Source organism: Lissotriton vulgaris, chromosome 9 (assembly GCF_964263255.1).
Source record: "Lissotriton vulgaris chromosome 9, aLisVul1.2, whole genome shotgun sequence".
In the NCBI taxonomy this organism is placed as follows: domain Eukaryota; kingdom Metazoa; phylum Chordata; class Amphibia; order Caudata; family Salamandridae; genus Lissotriton; species Lissotriton vulgaris.
The window spans coordinates 1,141,923,660-1,141,947,673 of NC_141697.1; the positions used below are offsets into that span (position 1 = coordinate 1,141,923,660).

General features: G+C 47.2%; 1 protein-coding gene across 1 annotated transcript in view; it reads left to right on the forward strand.

Moving 5' to 3' along the window:
- Window positions 1–10,812: 10,812 nt before the first annotated feature.
- RFT1 (RFT1 glycolipid translocator homolog) overlaps window positions 10,813–24,014 on the forward strand; it is a 115,587-nt gene continuing 102,385 nt past the window's right edge. The window contains exons 1-2 of the mRNA XM_086939185.1: window positions 10,813–11,104; window positions 13,776–13,861. Of these exons, the coding sequence (XP_086795311.1) occupies window positions 11,036–11,104; window positions 13,776–13,861 (155 nt within the window). The 5' untranslated portion in view covers window positions 10,813–11,035. The remainder of the gene's footprint in view (window positions 11,105–13,775; window positions 13,862–24,014) is intronic.

Consider the following 24,014-nt stretch of genomic DNA (forward strand, 5'->3'; position numbering starts at 1 on the left):
TGCCATCCTCTCCCTTTTTCCTGTTTTTTATATCTGTAAGTGCTTCCTGATGAGGTTTAATTCCTTGGACAGGTGCCTCGTTGCCTACTTGTAACTATTCTCTGACCCTGCTTCAAGGGTCAGAGCAGGGTCAGAGAATAGTTGCAAGTAGGCAACGAGGCGCCAGGAAGCAATTAGCAGCAGGTGTCCAAGTTGAAGTTAATTTGTTTGTAACCCTTTTGTAAAAGGTTACAAAGAAATTAGGTTCAACTTTTGCACCTGCTGCTGTAACCCTTCCTTGGCTGAAAATTTGTCCCCGCTGATTCGCGGATTTTACCGCGATTTCGCGAGATTCGCGGATCGCTAAATCGGGGAAAATCCGCAAATTCTAACGCGAAACGGATTTTACGCCCACCCTTAGTCTCGAAGCGCTGAGGGGGGTGGCGGGGGGGTGCTGCTACTGTTCGAAGAGTCAGGTCTTGAGGAGTCTTCTGAAGGTGAGCATGTCTTGTGTCTGCCGGAGGTGGGTAGGGAGGGTGTTCCAGGTATTGGAGGCGAGGAAGGATAAGGATCTGCCGCCGGAGGTCGTTCGTTGGATGCGGGGGACAGCGGCGAGGTCGAGGCTGGCTGATCGGAGCTGGTGGGTAGGGGTGTAGAAGTTGAGTCTGCTGTTCAGGTAGGCTGGTCTGGTGTTATGGGGTGCCTTGTGTGCGTGGGTGAGGAGCTTCAACGTGATCCTCTTGACTACGGGGAGCCAGTGTAGTTCTCTCAGGTGGGGGTGATGTGGCTGTGAGAGTGAGAGATTGGAAGAGTTCTTGTATAAATAAGTGTATGTTTCTATAACTGATTGTTTAGGAGAGTAAGTATGTGTACGTTTCTGTAGAAGTAAGTGTAGTGGTGTGTGTATAACTGTATATGTAAGTAAATTGATGTTTTATTATTTATTAGCATGAGTGAGCATGTGTGAGTAACTCTATGAATGAGTGGCGGTGTGTAACAGGATGTATAGGTGTATGAGTACATATGATGAGTGAGTACATGTATGAGTGACTATATAGGACTGTTGGTGTATACGTGGATGTGTATGTAGATCTTGGAATTACTGAATAGGTTGTTGTAACTGGTATTGGTATGTCCATTTCTTTGAAAATGTTAGTTTCTATTTTTGAATGTGTGTATCAAAGGTTATATTAGGGTGAGAGGAAGTCTGCCACTCATGTCATCAGTGATGTCATTTGAGATGTCATGAGTGATGTCATGAGTGATGTTACTGAGCATGTCATGAGTGATGTAATATGTGACGTCATCAGCAGTGCATTGCGGGCGCGCAACTTATAGTTAGCTGAACTAACTATAATGGGGGAATTTCAATGGTTTTGTACGAGTGAACTATCCAGCTAAATATAATGCCCCTGAAACCTATGTTTTTTTCTGTGAATTTCTAAGGTTTTTTTAAATGCTAATTCCTAACTATAACGTGCCTGAAACCTATGGTTTTTTCAGTGAATTTCAAAGGTTTTTTAAATGCTAATTTCTGACTTTAAAGTAACTTAAAGCTATGGTGTTTTAAGTGAATTTCAAAGCTTTTTTAAATGCTAGTTTCTAACTATGCCTACAGAGGTAGGACATGTGAAGAAAGAGGAAAAAACACACAGAAAGAAGAAAAAGAAATGCAGAAAGAAGCAACAGAAGCAACAGAAGTCCTCAAAGACGAAGAAAAGTGCAGGAAGAAGGTAGACATACAGAAAGAACAAACAGAGGAGCAGAAAGAGGACTTGTAGCAAAATCATCATGTACCCTCAACTTTTTCAGATGGGTACTGGTGGTAACTGACTCTGACTAACCAGTCCAAGAGCCAGCGCTATGCTGAAACACACTTAGAATACAGTTAAAACACCTATATACATTAGGGAATACTATGCGTTGGGGTACCCCTGTTATTAGCATGCCCTCCTCTGTAAGCCCATAGTATATATTAGGGCAGGGGATTTAAAACTACCTCTTAAAACTCGCCACAGGGCGTGTTTGCACACTGGTGAAGGGAGGTGGTGGCTGAGCTGACATGTGCAAACACGCCCTGTGGCCGTTTTAATTTGGGGGATAAAGTCCCCTTGAATCCTGAGTGTCCCTTGGGTACAACTAGCCCATCAGGTATCTCTAGTTAGCACCAAAGAGCTGCGTTGCAGAGAAAATGGGCACAGACTGCACCACCTCTCTGCAACGCAGCGCGGTGGCGCTTCCTGGAAGCACCCGGTGGGCTAGTTGGCCCCCAAGGTCCCTAAGGATTGAAGGGGAATTATTTCCCACACTTACAACGCACCACAGGGCGTGTTTGCACACGTCACCTCAGGCCCGTCCCCTCCCTTCTCCACTGTATAAACACGCCCTGTGGCCATTCTAAGTTGAGAGATTAAGTCCCCTTGAATCTTAAGGGTCCCAAGGGTCAAACTAGCCCACTAGGTACCTCCAGTAAGCGCCACAGAGCTGCGTTCCAGAGAGGTGTAAAAAGGGGCGTGGCCTCTGAACACCTGTCTGCAACGCAGCTCCCTGGCGCATACTGCAGATACCTGTTGGGCTATTTGGCCCTCAGGGACCCTCAGTATTCAAAGAGAATTAATTCCCCAACTTAAAACGCGCCACGGGACGCGTTTGCCCAGTGGTGAAGGAAGGAGGCGTGGCCTGGGGTGACATGTCTGCAAACACGCCCTGTGGCACGTTTTAAGTTAGAGAATCAATTCCTCCTCAATCCTGTGGCTCCCTGGGGGCCAACTAGCCCACCAGGTTCCCCAGTATGTGACAAGGGGCTGCATTGCAGAGAGATATTCAGAGGCCACGCCCCTTTTTACAACACTCTGCAACGCAGCTCCGTGGCGCTTACTGGAGGTACCTGGTGGGCTAGTTGGCCCCCAGGGACCCTCAGGATTGACGAGGAATTCATCCCCCAACTTAAACTGTGCCACAGGGTGTGTCTGCACACATGTGAACTCAGGCCCCGCCCCCTCCCTTCACCACTGTACAAACGTGCCCCGTGGTGCGTTTTAAGTTGGGGGATTAACTCCCCTTGAATCCTGAGGGTCCCTGGGGCATACTGGAGGTTTCTGGTGGGCTAGTTGGCCCCCAAGGACCTCCAGTATTCAAGGGGAATTAGTTTCCCATCTGCAAACGCGCCAGGGGTGCGTTTGCAGAGTGCTGCAAGGAGGAGCGGGCCTCCGGCGTGATGCTGGTCTTTTTTTATTTATTTTTTAAGAAGGGGGGCTGTGTGGCCCACCTTCTTTTCATAATTAATTGGCCCTGGGGATCCCATCCCCCAGAGCCTGCCCCCTAATTTTAATTTTTTGTTTAAAATTTGGAAGGGGCCCGCGTGGCCCCCCTCCCGAGACCATAATCGGCCCCGGGGACCCCACACTCCAGGGCATGGCCATTTTATTTTTTTTAATAGATTTGGAGGGGAGCTGCGTTGCCTCCCTCCTCAGGCCACTTACGGGCCCGGGGACCCCATCCCCCGGGGCCAGCCTTTTTAATACATTTTTGAGGAGGGGGGCCGCGTGGCCCCCCCTCCTGGTGCCACTTCTGGCCCTGGGGACCCCATCCCCGGGGCTGGCCCTCTCCGTTGGGGACAGTGAGGGGGTCCCCAATCCCCCCCACGGTCCTGCCGACTCCCCGAGTCCTTAGGGAACCTGCATTGCTTTTCCACATGGGGAGCTGCTAAGATGCAGCTCCACATGTGGAAAAGCAATCGTCTTTGGTTTTTGTAAGAGAGAGCAGGTTTCCTGCTCTCTCTTACAAAATAGCAAACAGTAGTGTCCTGTGGGTGGCCACCCCAGGACACTGCAGGAGCCGGCCCTGGGAGGTGGCAGTCCCCAGGGCCATTACAGGCTCCAGGAGGGTGGCCGCGCGGCTCACCCTTCAGCAAGTTACCAAAGCCCCAGGGAGGTGGTGGTCCCGAGAGCTGGGGGACCATCACATACACCCCAATTTTATTACTTAGAGCCCCGGGGAGGTGGCGGTCCCCGGGGCGTGTGGGGGGGCTCAAGCCCCCCCAAAGAGGTTATTTTGAATAGAAATTTTTTAAAAACACAAGCCCTGGAGTTGGCGGTCCCCGGGGCTGCGGGAGGGCCGTGCGCCCCCGCAAATATTTTGTTAAAGCCCCGGGGTGGCAGTCCCCAGTGCTTGGGGGCCTTTGAGACCCCCACCCATGTATTTTCATAGCCCCGGTGGGTGGCGGTCCCCGGGGCTGGGGGGGCCTGTGAGCCCCCGCCAATAATCTCATAAAGCCCCGCAGTGGCGGTCCCCAGGGCTTGGGGGGCCTTTGAGCCCCCCAACCATTTATGTTTGAAGCCCCGGGGTGGCTGTGAGTTCCCCCGCACATATTGTAAGAAAGCCCCGGGGGTGGTGGCCCCGGGGGCTAAATAGTAACGAAGCATGGGAGGCCGCGCTTTGTTTTGTTTTGCGGCTGGATCCGCGCATCCTGCCAGATTTTAACGTTTTTTCTTTTTTATGTTTCTGGGCCCTGGGGGTTCTTTTAGGACCCCCTAAACAGGCCTAGGGGGTCAGGGTGTTTCTACCCTGCCCCCTTTTCGTGTTTTGTGCATTTTTTTCACGGATTTCTTGTGCCTCGGTTCTACCGAGGCACAAGATGGCTGCCAACACTTCCTGGTTTGGAGTGTTGACAGCCAATTATCATAAAGCTCGTGATCGGGAGGGTGCGCGGATCCTGCGCGGCCATAGATATCAAAACAACTACTGAACGGATTTACACCATTTAACAAAAGGGGATCTTTCTGAACCAAGAGCTACCTTTTTGCCAAAATTGGTGTAATTCCGTTCAGCAGTTCGGGCTGTAGCTGTGTCTAAAGTTTCCTATAGAAAAAATGCATAGGGAAAACACATTTTGGGATCGCTTTTTTTTCTTGCCCCCCGCTTGCCGAATCACCCTGAAACTTTCAGGATAGGAGCGGAGCAGAGCGGGCCATAGGTTTTGAAAATTTCGCGAAGATTTGTCAATCGGCGCCAAAGTTATTGGGAATAGAATGTTGCGTATTTCCTATGGAAAATAGGTCCTAACTAAAACTATCTACTGGCGACCGCCAGTAGAATATATATATATATTTATATATATATATATATATATATATATATATATATATATATATATATATATATATATATATATATATATATATATATATATATACATATACATATATATCACAAAATCCTGCAATACGCCAATGTGCACTAGCGCAGCAACGCGTTTCGACAGATCCAGTCTGTCTTGATCATATAACACGCCACAGTTCTCGTGATACTTAAATGTGAAACTAAAGATGATAATGGCCAATAGAATGCATTTGAGTCAGTTCATCAATTGGGAGGTCACTTGATCATAGACATAGATAAAAGATACCTTCTTTGTACATATGATTCTGGGATATAAAGAAATATGCTTCACATAAGTGCAAATTGCAACATTTTAAATGCATAAATACATAAATAAATATTGAAGATAAAATCAATAAATATAGTTTCACACATACCATATAAATACATTAAATGACATCAAATCAATAGTGAAGGGAATAGCTGTTTCTACTAATGTTCAAATAACATATGATAAGTCATCATGTATTAATATGTGCAAATGTTCTGTAAACATGCGACACTAGAGCAAGAAATGTATCTCGAAGATCTAATAATAGATCAAGACTCATGTGCAAATATTGCCCAAAATTATGCTAAAGTGCTGTGTAAAAGTGCCAAATGTGCATATGAAAACATCTATGTAAATTAAAAATTAAATAGAATAGTAGCAGTAATTCCTGTAATCCCGGAGCCCCGGGAGTTATGCCCATAGATAAAGGGAAAGTGAAACCTAGCAGCAGTCACCCAAAAAGGAAAATCTGTATATAATTAACCTTGAAGTTAAAAATTAATAATTGATACACAATCAATGCTAATGTAATGAAATGGTAATTGATCAGTGGGCCAGTGCCCAATGACTAAACTCGTTATCATAAACAAAAATTGACAGAAAACTAAATGTTTATAGAAGAAAAACCTAAAATTGAAAAGGAAGGGGGTAGTGTCAATACATAGCTGGATAAACAACCAAATGAACTCAGCAATTGGACTTACAAAGGTATCATAATGCAAGAAAAAACTTAAAGGGTCATATATAAGGAGGATTAAAGGAAGACAAAGGACTATTTTATAAGAAATTGTGAAGGTCCTCCCGCATGTTAAGCCCGTTTGGCATCTTAGTATCGCGCTCCAGGATGAATCTACTTTCCAATTGTCTTAGCTGACGCTCACGGTTACCTCCTCTAATGTTTTTAGGAACCGCCCCTATCATAAAGTAGTCCAGATCTTTCAAGTTGTTTTTATGGGCTAACTTAAGGTGCCTGGCTACAGGATAATTTGGGTCTGAGTTGACTAGTGCCCTCAAATGTTGGAGTATGCGGTTGTATACCTGTAGCTTAGTGTTACCGACATATCTTAAATTGCAAGTGCAACGTAGTACATACACCGCATAATCAGTGCGACATGTGTAGAATCCCTCAATTATAGTTGGTATATATCAGGGGTACTCATAGTACGGCCCGCGGGTCGGTGGCGGCCCGGCAAGCCTTCCTGGCGGCCCGCGGACCTTGCAGACATCGTACCAAAGTTTTTTTTAGTTTTTTTTAAAGTGTCAGCAACCAGAGTGCGACTCAGACTCTGCTGCTCTGTGGGGGCCGGGTGATTCCCGCCATAGTCAGTGGGGCTGCAGGGGCGCTGAGAGGTGAACTAAGCCTCATTAAAATGCTGTTGGTCTTTTAAAGACCTGTGAAGTGCTTGGGTGCGGCTGTGTGTGTGCGCCTGGAAGCTGTCACAGCCCGGGCACACACAGGCAGAGTGAGGAGGGATAGCGAGGGAGGGAGGGAGAGCGAGGGAGGGAGAGCGAGGGAGGGAGAGCGAGGGAGGGAGAGCGAGGAAGGGAGAGCGAGGGAGGGAGAGTGAGGGAGGGAGAGCGAGGGAGAGCGAGGGAGGGCGAGGGAGGGCGAGGGAGGGAGGGAGAGCGAGGGAGAGCAAACGAGGGAGGGAGAGCAAACGAGGGAGGGAGAGCAAGCGAGGGAGCGAGAGCAAGCGAGGGAGGGAGAGAAAGCGAGTGAGAATGAGGGAGGGAGCGCAAGGGAGGAAGGGAGAGCAAGCGAGGGAGAGCGAGGGAGCGAGGGTGGGAGGGCGAGCAAGCGAGGGAGAGCAAGGAAGGGAGAGGGAGGGAGGGAGGAAGGGAGAGCAAGCGAGGGAGAGCGAGAAAGGGAGGGAGAGCAAGAGAGGGGGAGAGCAAGGGAGGGAGTGCAAGGAAGGGAGAGCGATGGAGGGAGGGAGAGCGAGGGAGGGAGAGCAAGGGAGGGAGAGCGAGGGAGGGAGGGAGAGGGAGAGCAAGAGAGGGAGGGAGAGGGAGAGCAAGGGAGGGAACTGGAGGGAGAGCGAGGGAGGGAGAGCAAGCGAGGGAGAGGGAGAGCGAGGGAGAGGGAGAGAGGGCGAGCGAGAGAGAGTGAGGGAGGGAGAGCGAGGGAGGGAGAGCTAGGGAGGGAGAGCTAGGGAGGGAGAGCGAGGGAGGGAGGGAGAGTGAGGGAGGTAGAGCAAGCGAGGGAGAGCGAGAGGGAGCAAGGGAGAGGGAGCGCGAGGGAGGGAGTGCGAGGGAGGGAGATGGAGCGCGAAGGAGAGAGCGCGAGGGAGGGAGAGAGCAAGGGAGGGAGAAAGCGAGGGAGGGAGCGCGAGGGAGGGAGAGCGAGGGAGAGAGGAAGGGAGAGCAAGGGAGAGCAAGCAAGGGAGAGCGAGGGAGGGAGGGAGAGTGAGGGAGGGAGAGCGAGGGAGGGAGGGAGAGCAAGCAAGGGAGAGCGAATGAGGGAGAGCGAGGGAGAGCAAGGGAGGGAGGGAGAGCGAGGGAGACAGAGCGAGGGAGACAGAAGGAGAGAGAGGGAGACCTCAGAGAGAGGAAGACCTCAGAGTGAGGGGGAGGGAACGAGAGAAAGAGAGACCTCAGTGAGGGAGACAGATTGAAGGAGAGAGAGGGAGACCTCAGAGTGAGGGAGACAGAGTGAGGGAGACCTCAGAGTGAGGGAGACCTCAGAGTGAGGGAGAGGGAAGGAGAGAGAAGGAGACCTCAGAGAGAGGGAGAGCTCAGAGTGAAGGGGAGGGAAGGAGAGAGAGGGAAAACTCAGAGTGAGGGAGACCTCAAAGTGAGGTAGGGGGAAGGAGAGAGAGGGAGGCAGAGGGAATGAGGGAGAGGGAAGGAGAGAGAGGGAGACATAGGGAAGGAGGGAGAGGGAAGGAGAGAGAGGGAAATAGAGTGAGGGAGCGGGAAATAGAGTGAGGGAGAGGGAAATAGAGTGAGGGAGAGGGAAATAGAGTGAGGGAGAAGGAAACAGAGAGAGAGGGAGGCAGAGGGAATGAGGGAGAGGGAAGGAGAGAGGGAGACAGAGGGAAGGAGGGAGAGGGAAGGAGAGAGAGGGAAATAGAGTGAGGGAGAGGGAAATAGAGTCAGGGAAAAGGAAACAGAGAGAGAGGGAGACAGAGAGAGTGAGACAGTCAAGGTGAGTGAGACAGAGGGAGAGAGGGAGTGAGACAGTCAGAATGAATGAGACAGAGGGAGAGATGGAGAGAGGGAGTGAGAGAGTCAGAGGGGGAGAGGGAGAGAGAGGGAGAGGGAGAGAGCGAGAGAGAGCGAGAGAGAGAGAGACCCCTTCCCCACCCCCACCGGTGCAGCCCTCGGACACAAACCACACTGTAAATTTGGCCCCCGAGAGAAAGTTTGTGAGTACCCATGGTATATATATATCGAAAAAACAAAGGTTAAAGTGACTTTATTGTTAGGTATGGTAGTAATATCTTACTTTACATTAAAAAAAACTTTGGAAATTCAAAAAACATGGGTTCAAGTGACATTATAGTTAGGTGAAAATGTCTGCCCTGCCACCTTGTACCTTACTTCCGATTAATTTTCAGGACATGGGGAACAAGTGCAGGAGTCCTGTAATGGTGGAACAACATTTCTCTTCATGTTGCAGCCAGTCAATCAGTGCGCAACATCCCACTGCAGTTTCTTGCTTCTGCTGGAATGAAGTGGCCAAGGGACAAAAAGCCCCCTCAGCCAATCAGATTGCTCAATAATTTGAAGACTCTAGCAAACTGTTGTGACTTGATTGACACCGTGGCTCCGCTCCGCGCGCCACGGTAGAATGTTGTGATTCCAAACGTTCGAAGTTGAGCGCCTCCGCACGCTGACCTGTCAGTTCTTACCAGCTGGCTGAAGACGGCAGGCGCGCTGATGTCTTGTTTCTGATATAATAAAGCTTGTACTTGAACTGAGTCTCCGCCTCATGTTGTAGTCACAACATGTTCTTGGCGACAAGGTGGTCTTCGGTCAGCGGGCAGCAGGACATACAGTGAGGAATCTATGCGTGAGGATTGAAGGAGGTTTACCATTTCTATGTGGTGTTAGAAAATAGAGAAAAATGGAACCGACGTAGGGTAGAAAAGTATTGCTCACGTGAGTGTTCCTAGTACATTCATAAGTAATGCTGACTCCAAGAATTCATGTTCTGGTTACATGTTAGCCCCTGATCGACAATTGCTCAACAGTGCTCGCACAGGTGCAGAAGTGAGGGCACCAGGTCCTGGCGGGGATAACTTGAGCACTGGGCAAAGAGCTTTTGACACTTATAATGAGTCTCACGATCACCATAGAGCTCAACCTCATCAAAGACCCTTACGGGCCAGGAGACCGCCACAACATTTGCATGATTTCATTGTGGGATAACTTCCAGTTATGTTCCTTGTTCCTACTTCCTGTTGCTTTACCTACTATTGTCCTTTCTTCTGTTTACACTCTACCTGCGTGTAGAGGAAAGGGAGGTGTATTGTGACTTGATTGACACCGTGGCTCCGCGCGCCACTGTAGAATGTTGTGATTCCAAACGTTCGAAGTTAAGCGCCGCCGCACCCTGACCTGTCAGTTCTTACCAGCTGGCTGAAGACGGCGCGCGCGCTGATGTCTTGTTGCTGATATAATAAAGCTTGTACTTGAACTGAGTCTCGCCTCATGTTGTAGTCCCAACACAAACCCAAGCATTAGATATACATAATGTCTGAACCTTAATTTCTCAAAACCTACAGAACAGATTTACCTCAAATCACAAAAAGCAACTGTAGGTAACATATATATTTATATATATAAGAGAAAGCTATATCAGGGTGTATTTAAGAATTTTGGTGAAAACAAAATGTGTTAATTGGTCTAAGCGAGCTGCTCAGGCATGGATGGCCCTGTGACATTTAAAAGCTTTGAAGATCTCAAGGTCTTCCTCTGCAATGCACAAAAGAAAATCACCAAACGCAAAGCACACGCCGCAGTTTATTTATGTAAAGTCGGGATGAGAAAATAAACTGTTGATAACCCACGTGAAACAAACACGGAAACGGTGTTAAGTGGAAGTACACCGGGTAGTTACGGAAGAAGCTGCATCTCTAGGATCCATTGCTTCTGTCTGTTCGCTCTGATATCAGCTGCTTTTTGCCCTCGCGAACTCATCTCGTCTCTGTGACAAATGTGAAGCTCTCCCAACCTATTGAATAGGGACGTTAAATTAGAGCAGACTCTCCCTCGAAGCACTGTGCACACAATCAGCCGAAAAGTTACAGGATCCAGGTATGTTGCGCCGTCCTACACTGGGCGATCCCTATTCTTGTTTGACAAAAGCGTACAACCAATCACAGGCTACGCTGTTGGTACAGCTCCCAGTGACACAAGAGTAGGTTTGGCTGAACCGCCCACTAGCCGGAGAGTCAGCATGAACTCACTTTCTGATTGGCTCTCTGTTTTTCAAGTAGCTCCAAACAGGAAGAAAATCCGGAGAGATGGTATTCGTGTGTTATTGACTAGGAGATGGTGTTATTTACACTCACGGCAAATTCTGTTCGGGTTCGGAAAGGCTGTCGGTACAAAAACCCAACAAAGGATTCTGAATGTTCAATACAAGAAGTCCTCTGGGTTGTTTTAATGTTCTTGTGAATGACCATGGAGTCCCAGGACCTGCTGACTGACACCACAAGATTAGCCTCTTACAACATACTCCTGCAGGTAAGTTGGTTCAGCTTCTTTGCTGCAACTGGGCATCCTTTAATTGTCTGCTGTAAGCACGCCTGCCGCCTTAAACATAGTGCTTGTACTGAGATCATCTTACACCACGTGCTACAGCAGGCAAATTAGAACCACGAAAATAGACTGCCCCATGATATTATTCTGCTTTAGGTAATTCGCCGTTTACAGCATATTGATGCAAGTAAGCAAGACTTACGTAACATACATCTTCTTGAAATTCAACAAAGTTAAAGCATCTTTGTAGGTGGTCCAACCTACCTTATAAAAGCCTAGTATAAACAGGCCTTTAAGTGGAAAGTGGGGTCTCTTAAGTGGGTGGCCTATGTACTTTATCGCGTGGCCTAAACGAAATTTCTGTGATTCCCATGGAGTGCCACTCAACAGGTTTTTTCATGTCTCTCTGAGCTTACTGTTATTGCATCCAGATATATAACAGAACCAACACTCCTAAACCCAGTCAGGGCTGATTGTTGGTTTTGTCAATGATCGTTGGCTGTTTAAGATAAATGAGAAACAATGATTTAGTTGTAAATAAATGATAGTGAACATTTTTCAATTCTGAAATTGTGAGACTTTGATTTAAACCTTATTGATGCCTGTAGAAAGGGTAGTAGTCTTCAGAGTGTCTCCATCACTTCCCTTAGGTTGACGCTATCAGGCACGTACACCCTTTTTCTCTCCACATCTCTTCTATCTGGGTATCGTATCTTCATATCTTTGACCTCATCTCTTTTCTCTTCAGCACCTTCCTTTCATTGTGCCCTGCATGCACTTCCCTTCACTTCAATTCCCCAAAACATGCAACACATCCACTCACCAGTAAGCACTCCATTTTTTATCTTTATCATGTCTATATTTTGACAACTATGTACCTCCTCATACATTGGCACAGAGTCACAGTTGCAGCCTGATTATGTGACATTGTTCTGTGCACACTGCAGAGAACTCTAGGATTGGATGGCGTATTTTGAACGCCTTCCTAATTCACTGACATGCACTGTGAGAAACTCACACTGGCTTTAGCCTCAACTCCAGAGCTCTCTATCTTGGCCTGTTATAAACACCTGGAGGTAACTCAGTTGAAAGTATGTACTATGCAAGAATAATAGGTTACACAGAAAAAATGCCACAAAATCCTGGAAATAGCTGACACTGTGGAGAAGTGTTGCTCAATGGTTAGAGCGGCAGACCCTGATGCAGAGGTCTGGCCCGGGACCACGGTCCAATACCCGTCTCGGCGGGTCTTGGGCTCAATTTCCTCGGACCTGATAATTCTCGCCTCAGTGCCTATTCTAATCATGGGTCCCACTCTGCGACTCTAGGCAATAGCTTGCTTAATCTCCACAACGGCCCCAAAAGCGCTGGGATGCCTGGTTTCACCCTGGGGGTGCCCAGGAGTGGACACTCACAGGGAAAAAACCAGGAAGGGTTCCTAAGCGGTATACGTACAGCGCCGGGACACTACCTCAGGGAAGTAGCTGTGCGCTCTATAAATGCCGGTACATTTACATTTACATTTACTGTTAGGGAATGCATGATGAATATATTGTGAAATATAAACAGGAAGTAAATTGCTGACCTGGATTACTTTTAATTTTTTTCGAAATTATTTGTTCTGAAATCCATCTGTGTTTTTGTCAGTAGATTTAAAGACATGAACATAGGAGACGATATGGACCTTTTCAATGTCAGTTGTTAATTACTGCAGTGTCTCGGACCTGGAGGGATTTGGCTCTCTTAACTCACGCATGTATGTGGTGATTGCAGTTCATCAGTATCTTTATTTGATGTAATGTTTTTGAGCCTCCACATGCTCCAGGCCAGGAGTCTCTGATTTTGCTAAACACACCAGTGGCAAGGTTGCTCCACTTCACCTGAAAATGTTTGACCATTTTTATTTAACAATGTTGGCTCATGAAAGAACGATTGAAAACTGTACATGCTCATTGTAAAGACTGAATAATTGAAGCTGGAAGTACATACTTGTCAATTATTTTTAAGGCGACAGAAGGCCCCCTACCCTATATATTATTCCCAAAGGGAAAGTCAAATGTAAACCGTGTTACTTTTGATAGTGGTAACATTTAAATCCAACACAACATTAAAAGCCTGATCGTCATTGTGTGACACACTTTGTGGCACAATAATGACCATATTGTTGTCAGCATTTTTTAATAGTTGGGCATAATGTCTTTCACGAATGGGTCTGTTCTATTCTACTGTGGGGTCTTACCACTGCTATAGCTGGACTTGCCGGATATATTATTTTATAGTCTTAAGAGCTTATGCGATTCAATGACTGAAAGTTTCTTTGGCAGCATTGGGTTCTAAGGAACAACTGCTGGTGTTTTGTTTTGCATATTTATTCCACATTACCATTCGCTAGCACAGTTGGGCATATTTTTGGGTAGCTTGTTGACCAGATTCTGCTGTACACTCATAGACTCGTTCACTGCTTTGGGTATGTATGTTCAGTGGCAATGCTCTGTCACAAATGGATTAGGCCAAACTCTTCCCGACAATGAGAGATAACACTTTCTATCACAAATATCTGTCAAGAAAGTATGTGCATTGACTGACTGACTGGTTTGGGTAATGTTTTGTTTTCCATTCATTGTTGTCCAGCTTTCTTATGCTTTTTGTTTTGCAGGTTTTGTTTCGAGTGCTTACTTTCGGCTTAAATGCATTTACTCTTCGCTTTGTTTCGAAGGAAATTATCGGGCTTGTTAACGTAAGGTAAGGAAAATGACAGTGCACATGACAGATCTACTTTAAACGTGCACCAGAAAATGCAGCACATTATACTGTTTGGAACCTTGCTGAGTATTTATGGTTATATGATTTGCATATCTTTCAATATTCACTTTGTCACAATGTACCTGAAGAAAGTGGATAACCTGTTACCTTGGAATAGTACATTGAAGTTGCTTTAAAAAGTGTGATTTAGGGCCACTCCTGTAGGTGCCTGTCACACCCTCAGCTGTGGATCTCTAACAGGCACCATTAGGTTGTAGGTATACAGATTTTTAGCACCAAGATGTTGGTCAGAAGAGCTCTTTCTGCATTTGGTAGATAAAGTGAGAGAATTTTGATAGCTAGCTGAAAGGGGAGGGTGTCCGTTGAGTGGGAAAATTGGAATGGCTCACACTTTTGATATCGAAAACAATAGGAGGGATTGTATAATATATATACCTTGCTGAGGTCAGAAAAATATCTAAAGTTGGCCCTGTTAACATGTGCTTGTGATGATTACCTGGGTTTTGTGTCATTTGGGTTTGGAGCCTCGAGAACAATAACAGGATTTCAGCAGACTATAGTCACATTATTCACCGAATTAAATCAAATACTCATAATTTCAAACTGAAAGCCTACTTGTCTCGGTATTTAAACTTTAATGAGAGAGGATTAGATTGTGTTGTTTTCTAAGCAACTTCTTTTTAATTTGGAAATCTTACCCAAACACAAAGAATAAAAAGTCATGCATTTTTTTTTATTTACCATTCTATTTCCCTCTTTTTATTCCAAGACACGGTTCCCTGTGGGCGCAAATTAACATTTGCAGCCTTGACCTTTCTCGTTCCACGTGCCACATATATTTCTACGTGTAAATGGTGAACTGTTGTATCCTCAAATAACCATGAGGTGCGGCCCGGAGAAGTTGCTTAGGAAGAGGATTTATATCTGAGATCTGGAAACTCAGGTTACCGCCAATGTGACAGGGATTTTTGCCCTGACTTTGGATCAGTGTCTGCTTTCTCATGGCCACTCAATACGAGAATTTTGTTTTTCTATCTTATAAACTTATGTACTGCTTTGTAAACAAGTTAGAACGTGCGCTTCAATTACCAAATGTAGGTTACATTTTGAAAGAAACTGCATATTTTGTCACTAGCATAAACCTTTTTTGATAGGTAAATTGACATCCTCTTATTCAAGTCTTCATTCAATCTTCCGCTAAAATAGTCACACTCCTGACAATAGTTACCAGTAATCAGCATAGTCAGTGACACAGCAGTGGTCTGATACACAACCTTTACGTTAATGGTCTCATCCCTTCAATCCTCCAGCTCCTCCTCCTCAAATGGTAGCAACAAGGAGGGAACATTTCCAGATTAGAGAGCTCCGAGTTGGGGAGGGTTTAAGTTTTTGTTTTGTTAGAGTGGAATTTGCTAATTAAAGGCACCAATGAGCAGGACTTGTATGGCGGAGCTGTTCTTGAAAAAAGCCTCAGTAGGTAAATTTACACAGATGTTCGCACACTTCACAAATTCTGCCTGTCTTGCTCTAGGAAGGATCCACTTGGAAAAAAAAGAGAAGAATACAGGTTGATGCCATGTACAGAAGTGAAATCTTAGGTCCAGCTTGTGTCTGAAAGACCAGACCTTACAGAAAAATAATTTTACAGTCCTTTCGTAGGCATTTCTTTGAATATGAATGCAAACCAGCTTGAAGAACCATTACCAGGCTGCTTATTCTAGCATCTGGATCACATTGATGTGTCCTTATCAAATGATTGTAAGCGTCTACGTTTTTGTATGACCTGTGGTAAATGGAACAATAAATTGTAATATTAAATTAGTGCAAAACCGATTTGATGTGAACTGTAAAAATTTCTAGGTTCAACTTCAGCAATGCACCTCACTTAAGTCTTGTATAAAACCTAAAGTGTACAACATAAAAAAAAAGTGATAACAGTTTTCAAAATAGAGTTTCAGACCTTGAACGACTAAGCACAAAGCTCAAACCCAATGTCATGCAATTGGGTGTCATCCTCTCACAAGGTGCAAAAATGAGCAATGCAGTTTGGTGCCGGATCGGAATGAAGAAGTAACGTCAACAAAAAAAATTATATTTTACCAAAGACCCGTAGCTGGCTGGTGTTAGAAATGAGGGTCTCTAGTTGGCAGGTTGTTAACCTGTAATGGTAGGGACCCTTCTTCCTAGTCAGGATAAGGGAGTTACACTCCTTAAAAAAAAAAAAAAAAAAAAAAAAAAAAAAAACTCTTGGTAGCTTGGCACGAACAGTCCGGCTTATCTCAGAGGCCGTGTGTAAAGCATTTGCATGTATCACACAGTAATAAAGTGAGAACACTACAAGAGGACACCACACCAGTTTAGAAAAATATCCAATATTTATCAGCGTAAAGCAAGACCAAAACGAAAATGATCTATCATACAATTATCAAAATATGCACTTTGCAAGGATGACCTTAGAAAATGCAGTTCCTTGAAGTCTGTAGCTCTATCCGGTGCTACAGCAGTGCTGAAGACAACCAAATCCAAAAGTGTCAGTCAACCTCATCGTAGCGGACCGGCATTGGTGCTAGAGGACTGTGATGGTTTTACCACTTCAACCAAAGTAAGATAGATATAGAATGGGCTTATGGCCTTGCATTGAGACATGGTTCTCTATAAATTAGTCAGTATTGGCTATTTATTTCAGAACAGACAGTTGGAGTGCAGCAATGTTCACCACGAAGAATAAACCACTTAATCCAGTAGTTTCCTTTTCTTTAAAGTAACAGTCTTTCAGGATGAGCTAATTCCGTCGTCCACGCTGCTTCCTCTCTGCTACTCAGGCCGGTACTTCCCAAGAGGCAAGGAAAACCGAGAAAAGAAAGGACACTACAGTCATTTATCTGTCCTAATTACCTATAGTCTCTAAGGTGCTCCCCTCCACCAGTTTTCTAGGATCACCACAAGTGAGGTAAGGAAGGTAGTGGGTTGAATGAATGGAGGTAACAAGGAGGGTGAGAATCATTCCCTGCACTTATTTGCGCCAAAACCCCCACCACCCCTTTGCCTCCAATCTCTGTTTCCACCCTTCTTTCCCCGTTACTCGCCTGGGGCTACGGTCCCTGGTGACTGTAGCAGTCGGTATCTCGGGGTCCTGTGCCTTCAGGGAACTACCGGATACTAGCGCGGTGTATTTTGGGGTTCTGTTCGCCTCCTCTCGCGTCTGGGAACCCTCCGACGCCTCCTCCTTCGTTCTCCTCTCCTCGGCTCCCTCCTCCGCTGCTTCCTTCGCTCCTCCTGATGATCCCCATCTCCTCCACCTGAGATAACCGTCGTTCTCTCCCCAGTCTTCCTGAAACGCTAGACCGCTGAGTGTTGCATTGTCGGGCGCCCAGACGGGCGCCATCTTGGAGTTCTCAGCGCAGTCCATATTACAAGGACTCTCTAAATAGTGCCTTTGTTCCGGCTGATTGATGCGGTATGAGCTGCCGGAAGGCAGACCAGGCCTATTCAGGTGCCAAGAAATCTCCTCCCACTACCCTAAATGCAGCCAAGGTCTATTTAGCCCAGCCCTGACTCATCCAGAAAAGGCAGGACACACCTCCACTCCCCCTGACCCCCAGTGGCTGTCTACAGTGTATGCACATCCCCAGCCCCTGTCACTCCAAAGCCAGACAGTCAATACACAACCCAACAGAGGCATACAGGATGGTTAAGCAAGAAAATACCTACTTTCTAAAAGTGGCATTTTCAAACACATAATTTAAAAAAGATACTTACTAAAAGATGTAAATGTGTGTAAATGTGTGTGTCTTGTAAAGCGCACTGCTACGCGGAGGCGTCCTGGCGCTATAGACCACTGGGGAACCCGTCCTGGCTTTCCCTGTGAGATGTTCCCTCCTGGGTATCTCCAAGGTGAAACCAGGCATCCCCGGCGTTTGTGGGGGGCCGTTGTGGAGATGAGGCAAGCTAATGCCCAGAGTTGCCGAGTGTAATCCCTGGTTAGAGTAGGCACCGAGGCGAGAATTATCGAGTCCGCTGACTCTGGTTCACGATCCTGCCGCGACGGGAATTGAACCCTGGTCCCGGGCCGTCCTCTGCTTCCGGGTCTGCCGCCTCTATCCAGTGAGCCACACCACTCCACAATTGTGTGTGATTAAATTCTAAGTCCAGGCATACTACACTCCATTCTCCTATCTTGTCTCAATGGGAAGTTATACTTGTAAGATGCTACAAAGTATCTCCCATTCTATCCTGTCCTATCCAATAGTGAAAAACTAAATACACTGTATTTCACTATTAGGACATGTCACACACTAGTATATATTCTTCCTTTCACCTACACTGCACCCTGCCGAGAGGGGTACCTTGGGCCTACTTGAGGTGTGCCTTATATTTAAGAAAATTAAAGGTTTGGGGGATGACGAGCGGCTGCACTTGCCAGGCTGACATTGCAGTCACAACTGTGTGCAAACACTGCAGTGGCAGGTCTGAGAACCCTTTGAAGTTGCTGCTTGTGTGGGTTGCACAGCCAGTGTTGCAGGCCCCCTAGAAGCATTTGATTTACAGACCCTGGGCACACACAGTTCACTATACTAAGGACTTGGCAATAAGCCAAACATGGAAACAGCAATCTATAAACCTAATTTACCATAAGAGCACTTGCACTTTAAAACTGATCAGCAGTGAGAAAGTGCGCAGAGACACTAAACCAGCAAAAACAGAGACAAAACCCAGATGTCAGAAAGCAAAAAGACTGGGGAAATACGCCAAAAGATGCCAGATGTAACGGCTTGTATAAAATGTTGTAGAAGAAACAGAATGGGCTGGATACTACGAGCCCATGGAACCGGAACATCTTTATACAGCATTTGATTTTTTTCGTTACTAATCCATTAGCAATCCTTTTAATAGAAAACTATAACAAATCGGTCTGATATCATTATAATCACATCTGTATGCATATTCCAAACAAGTAGTGGTAGACAGTTTTGTTTCTGGTAGTCGTACCTGCTGGTACAGTTTCGGATGTACGTTGTTACAACGCATGCTTTTACCACGCATGCTGTAACAACGGAAGTTTTAAAACGCATTCCATTGCAACGCATTACGCTGGGGGTGCTGGATAGTGAATAGTTTAATTTACTATTCCAACACCAGTCCCCGTGGACACAAGGGAAGGTGTTGGATAGTAAATTAAAACTATTCCCTATCCCAGAGCGCCCCCCTGTGTAATGCGTTGTAATGGTTTTCGTTTTAAAGTCTGCGTTGTAATAGCACTGCGTGCTAAAATTTGCGTTAAAAAGGTTGTTCCCACAGTTTCACCACATATACACTCTTCTTTCAAGTCAAAGTGGTAGTCATTTGTTTCAGCTGTCTATTGCTATAAAACAAAATATTATGCCAAGAGACAACAAACAAATATTGTTACTATCCAGGGTATGGGCCTTATATTTTGCCTTGCTTCTGTAAGTGTTTGACTTTGCACTGTAATGTATATGTACACAATGTTGACTCAAACTATGAATGCAAGAAAACAACGCAGTCAGTCTAGATGGTGGAACGGGATATGACAGAGTATGGTGGCCCTTTTTGTAAAATACACTCCTAATGTTTTCATTTACTAAAGAATTTGTATCACTTGCCACTAGATTGTATATGACAGCAAATGAAAAAATAAATATTTATCAAAGGAATTATAGCCACAGCATTTTTATATTGTATGTGTGTGTATATATATATATGTTTATGTTGTACAGGCGAGAGCCGTTTTCAGGGCTGTCCATTTCTCTCATCCTTGTTATGTCCAGGGTTAGCCGAAATCTTTTAATGTCAATAAAAGCGTGCACACACACCACACACGTTTCTAAAGGGTCTTTTGACCAGCCTTCTTCATCCACTGCTCTGGTGTTTGCTTATTCACATTTTCTTCCACTCACTGCAGGGGCAGTTGGTCAGCCCACTTCAGTCATTGGCTAGCTTCACTCTGAGTGCTCACATTCTGCTCTATAACAAAAAGCACACCCTCGCTTAAAGTAGTTTCCTTAATACCTGACACTACTATCACAACCAGTATTTATTTTAGTCCAAGAGCATATTTTGCCTTTAGACTTAAGCAGGCAATTAGGCAATCATCATTTTTAGGTTTTGCCTCGCCAAAAAGATGCGCTCTGCGCATCTTTTTTGTGCAGGCAAAAACCTAATGAGTACTGTGTGTGGGTTTGGGTCGGCCCTCGTCATTCATTGGCTGGCTCCATAAATGGAGCCTAGCCATTGGACGAGGGGCCTGTCCGTCAATGCCGGACCAGACACGGGGGCGTTCCCGAGATTCTTTGGCTTTTGGCTACGTCAGCCGAAAGCCTCTTCTCGGGAACGCCCCCGAATCTGGTCCGGGATTGAGGGCACCCGCCGGGAAAGGGCATGAAGGTCAAACCAAGCTGCAGGGAGGTATCGCCGGCAGCCCGTCATCCGAGGAGATGGTTGGCTGCAGGGAAAGTAGGAGGCATGAAGATTATACCGTGCTTACTTTGAGCAGCTGAGCTGGTTGCAGGGGTCCACCAGCGCTCGTATGTGAAAACCCGCACTTATTATTGTTTTAACACCAGCCTCCATCCAAAATAAGAGAGAGAAACGGGATGAAGACTGATCAAGAAAATGACGGTAAAACGCTGACAAAGGGAGAAAGCAGGGATTAAAAAAAACCATGCATGAGTGAAATAAATGGGCAGGACATGTATGGTGGTTCATGAAAGAGATATGAGGTGGAATCAAGGTTAGACAGCCTTGGTGTTTTACCTGTCGCCCACCCAAAATTGCGTGTGCAGAGTGCAGAGTGGAGATTCAGAGTGCAGAGTGGAGATTCAGATTCCAGAGTGCAGAGTGCAGAGTGCAGAGTGCAGAGTGCAGAGTGGGACTTCAGAGTGGAGCTTCAGAGTGGAGCTTCAGAGTGGAGCTTCAGAGTGGAGCTTCAGAGTGCAGAGTGGAGCTTCAGAGTGGAGCTTCAGAGTGGAGCTTCAAAGTGGAGCTTCAGAGTGGAGCTTCAGAGTGCAGAGTGGAGCTTCAGAGTGCAGAGTGGAGCTTCAGAGTGGAGCTTCAGAGTGCAGAGTGGAGCTTCAGAGTGGAGCTTCAGAGTGGAGCTTCAGAGTGGAGCTTCCGAGTGGAGCTTCAGAGTGCAGAGTGGAGCTTCAGAGCGGAGCTTCAGAGTGCAGAGTGGAGCTTCAGAGTGGAGCTTCAGAGTGGAGCTTCAGAGTGGAGCTTCAGAGTGGAGCTTCAGAGTGGAGCTTCAGAGTGGAGCTTCAGAGTGGAGCTTCAGAGTGCAGAGTGGAGCTTCAGAGTGCAGAGTGGAGCTTCAGAGTGGAGCTTCAGAGTGCAGAGTGGAGCTTCAGAGTGGAGCTTTAGAGTGCAGAGTGGAGCTTCAGAGTGGAGCTTCAGAGTGGAGCTTCAGAGTGGAGCTTCAGAGTGGAGCTTCAGAGTGGAGCTTCCGAGTGGAGCTTCCGAGTGGAGCTTCAGAGTGCAGAGTGGAGCTTCCGAGTGGAGCTTCAGAGTGCAGAGTGGAGCTTCAGAGTGGAGCTTCAGAGTGCAGAGTGGAGCTTCAGAGTGCAGATTCAGAGTGGAGCTTCAGAGTGCAGAGTGGAGCTTCAGAGTGGAGCTTCAGAGTGCAGAGTGGAGCTTCAGAGTGGAGCTTCAGAGTGCAGAGTGGAGCTTCAGAGTGGAGCTTCAGAGTGGAGCTTCAGAGTGGAGCTTCAGAGTGGAGCTTCAAAGTGGAGCTTCAGAGTGGAGCTTCAGAGTGGAGCTTCAGAGTGGAGCTTCAGAGTGGAGCTTCAAAGTGGAGCTTCAGAGTGCAGAGTGGAGCTTCAGAGTGGAGCTTCAGAGTGCAGAGTGGAGCTTCAGAGTGGAGCTTCAGAGTGCAGAGTAGAGCTTCAGAGTAGAGCTTCAGAGTGGAGCTTCAGAGTGGAGCTTCAGAGTGGAGCTTCAGAGTGGAGCTTCAGAGTGGAGCTTCAGAGTGGAGGTTCAGAGTGGAGCTTCAGAGTGCAGAGTGGAGCTTCAGAGTGGAGCTTCAGAGTGCAGCTTCAGAGTGGAGCTTCAGAGTGGAGCTTCAGAGTGGAGCTTCAGAGTGGAGCTTCAGAGTGGAGCTTCAGAGTGGAGATTCAGAGTGCAGAGTGGAGCTTCAGAGTGGAGCTTCAGAGTGGAGCTTCAGAGTGGAGCTTCAGAGTGGAGCTTCAGAGTGGAGCTTCAGAGTGGAGCTTCAGAGTGCAGATTCAGAGTGGAGCTTCAGAGTGCAGAGTGGAGCTTCAGAGTGGAGCTTCAGAGTGGAGCTTCAGAGTGGAGCTTCAGAGTGGAGCTTCAGAGTGGAGCTTCAGAGTGGAGCTTCAGAGTGGAGCTTCAGAGTGGAGCTTCAGAGTGCAGAGTGGAGCTTCAGAGTGGAGCTTCAGAGTGGAGCTTCAGAGTGGAGCTTCAGAGTGCAGAGTGGAGCTTCAGAGTGGAGCTTCAGAGTGGAGCTTCAAAGTGGAGCTTCAGAGTGGAGCTTCAGAGTGCAGAGTGGAGCTTCAGAGTGCAGAGTGGAGCTTCAGAGTGGAGCTTCAGAGTGCAGAGTGGAGCTTCAGAGTGGAGCTTCAGAGTGGAGCTTCCGAGTGGAGCTTCAGAGTGGAGCTTCCGAGTGGAGCTTCAGAGTGCAGAGTGGAGCTTCAGAGCGGAGCTTCAGAGTGCAGAGTGGAGCTTCAGAGTGGAGCTTCAGAGTGGAGCTTCAGAGTGGAGCTTCAGAGTGGAGCTTCAGAGTGCAGAGTGGAGCTTCAGAGTGCAGAGTGGAGCTTCAGAGTGGAGCTTCAGAGTGCAGAGTGGAGCTTCAGAGTGGAGCTTCAGAGTGCAGAGTGGAGCTTCAGAGTGGAGCTTCAGAGTGGAGCTTCAGAGTGGAGCTTCAGAGTGGAGCTTCAGAGTGGAGCTTCCGAGTGGAGCTTCCGAGTGCAGAGTGGAGCTTCCGAGTGGAGCTTCAGAGTGCAGAGTGGAGCTTCAGAGTGGAGCTTCAGAGTGCAGAGTGGAGCTTCAGAGTGCAGATTCAGAGTGGAGCTTCAGAGTGGAGCTTCAGAGTGCAGAGTGGAGCTTCAGAGTGGAGCTTCAGAGTGCAGAGTGGAGCTTCAGAGTGGAGCTTCAGAGTGCAGAGTGGAGCTTCAGAGTGGAGCTTCAGAGTGGAGCTTCAGAGTGGAGCTTCAAAGTGGAACTTCAGAGTGGAGCTTCAGAGTGGAGCTTCAGAGTGGAGCTTCAAAGTGGAGCTTCAGAGTGCAGAGTGGAGCTTCAGAGTGGAGCTTCAGAGTGCAGAGTGGAGCTTCAGAGTGGAGCTTCAGAGTGCAGAGTAGAGCTTCAGAGTAGAGCTTCAGAGTGGAGCTTCAGAGTGGAGCTTCAGAGTGGAGCTTCAGAGTGGAGCTTCAGAGTGGAGGTTCAGAGTGGAGCTTCAGAGTGCAGAGTGGAGCTTCAGAGTGGAGCTTCAGAGTGGAGCTTCAGAGTGCAGCTTCAGAGTGGAGCTTCAGAGTGGAGCTTCAGAGTGGAGCTTCAGAGTGCAGATTCAGAGTGCAGAGTGGAGCTTCAGAGTGGAGCTTCAGAGTGGAGCTTCAGAGTGGAGCTTCAGAGTGGAGCTTCAGAGTGGAGCTTCAGAGTGGAGCTTCAGAGTGCAGATTCAGAGTGGAGCTTCAGAGTGCAGAGTGGAGCTTCAGAGTGGAGCTTCAGAGTGGAGCTTCAGAGTGGAGCTTCAGAGTGGAGCTTCAGAGTGGAGCTTCAGAGTGGAGCTTCAGAGTGGAGCTTCAGAGTGGAGCTTCAGAGTGGAGCTTCAGAGTGCAGAGTGGAGCTTCAGAGTGGAGCTTCAGAGTGCAGAGTGGAGCTTCAGAGTGGAGCGTCAGAGTGGAGCGTCAGAGTGGAGCGTCAGAGTGGAGCGTCAGAGTGGAGCTTCAGAGTGGAGCTTCAGAGCGGAGCTTCAGAGCGGAGCTTCAGAGTGGAGCTTCAGAGTGGAGCTTCAGAGTGCAGAGTGGAGCTTCAGAGTGGAGCTTCAGAGTGCAGAGTGGAGCTTCAGAGTGGAGCTTCAGAGTGGAGCGTCAGAGTGGAGCGTCAGAGTGGAGCGTCAGAGTGGAGCGTCAGAGTGGAGCGTCAGAGTGGAGCTTCAGAGTGG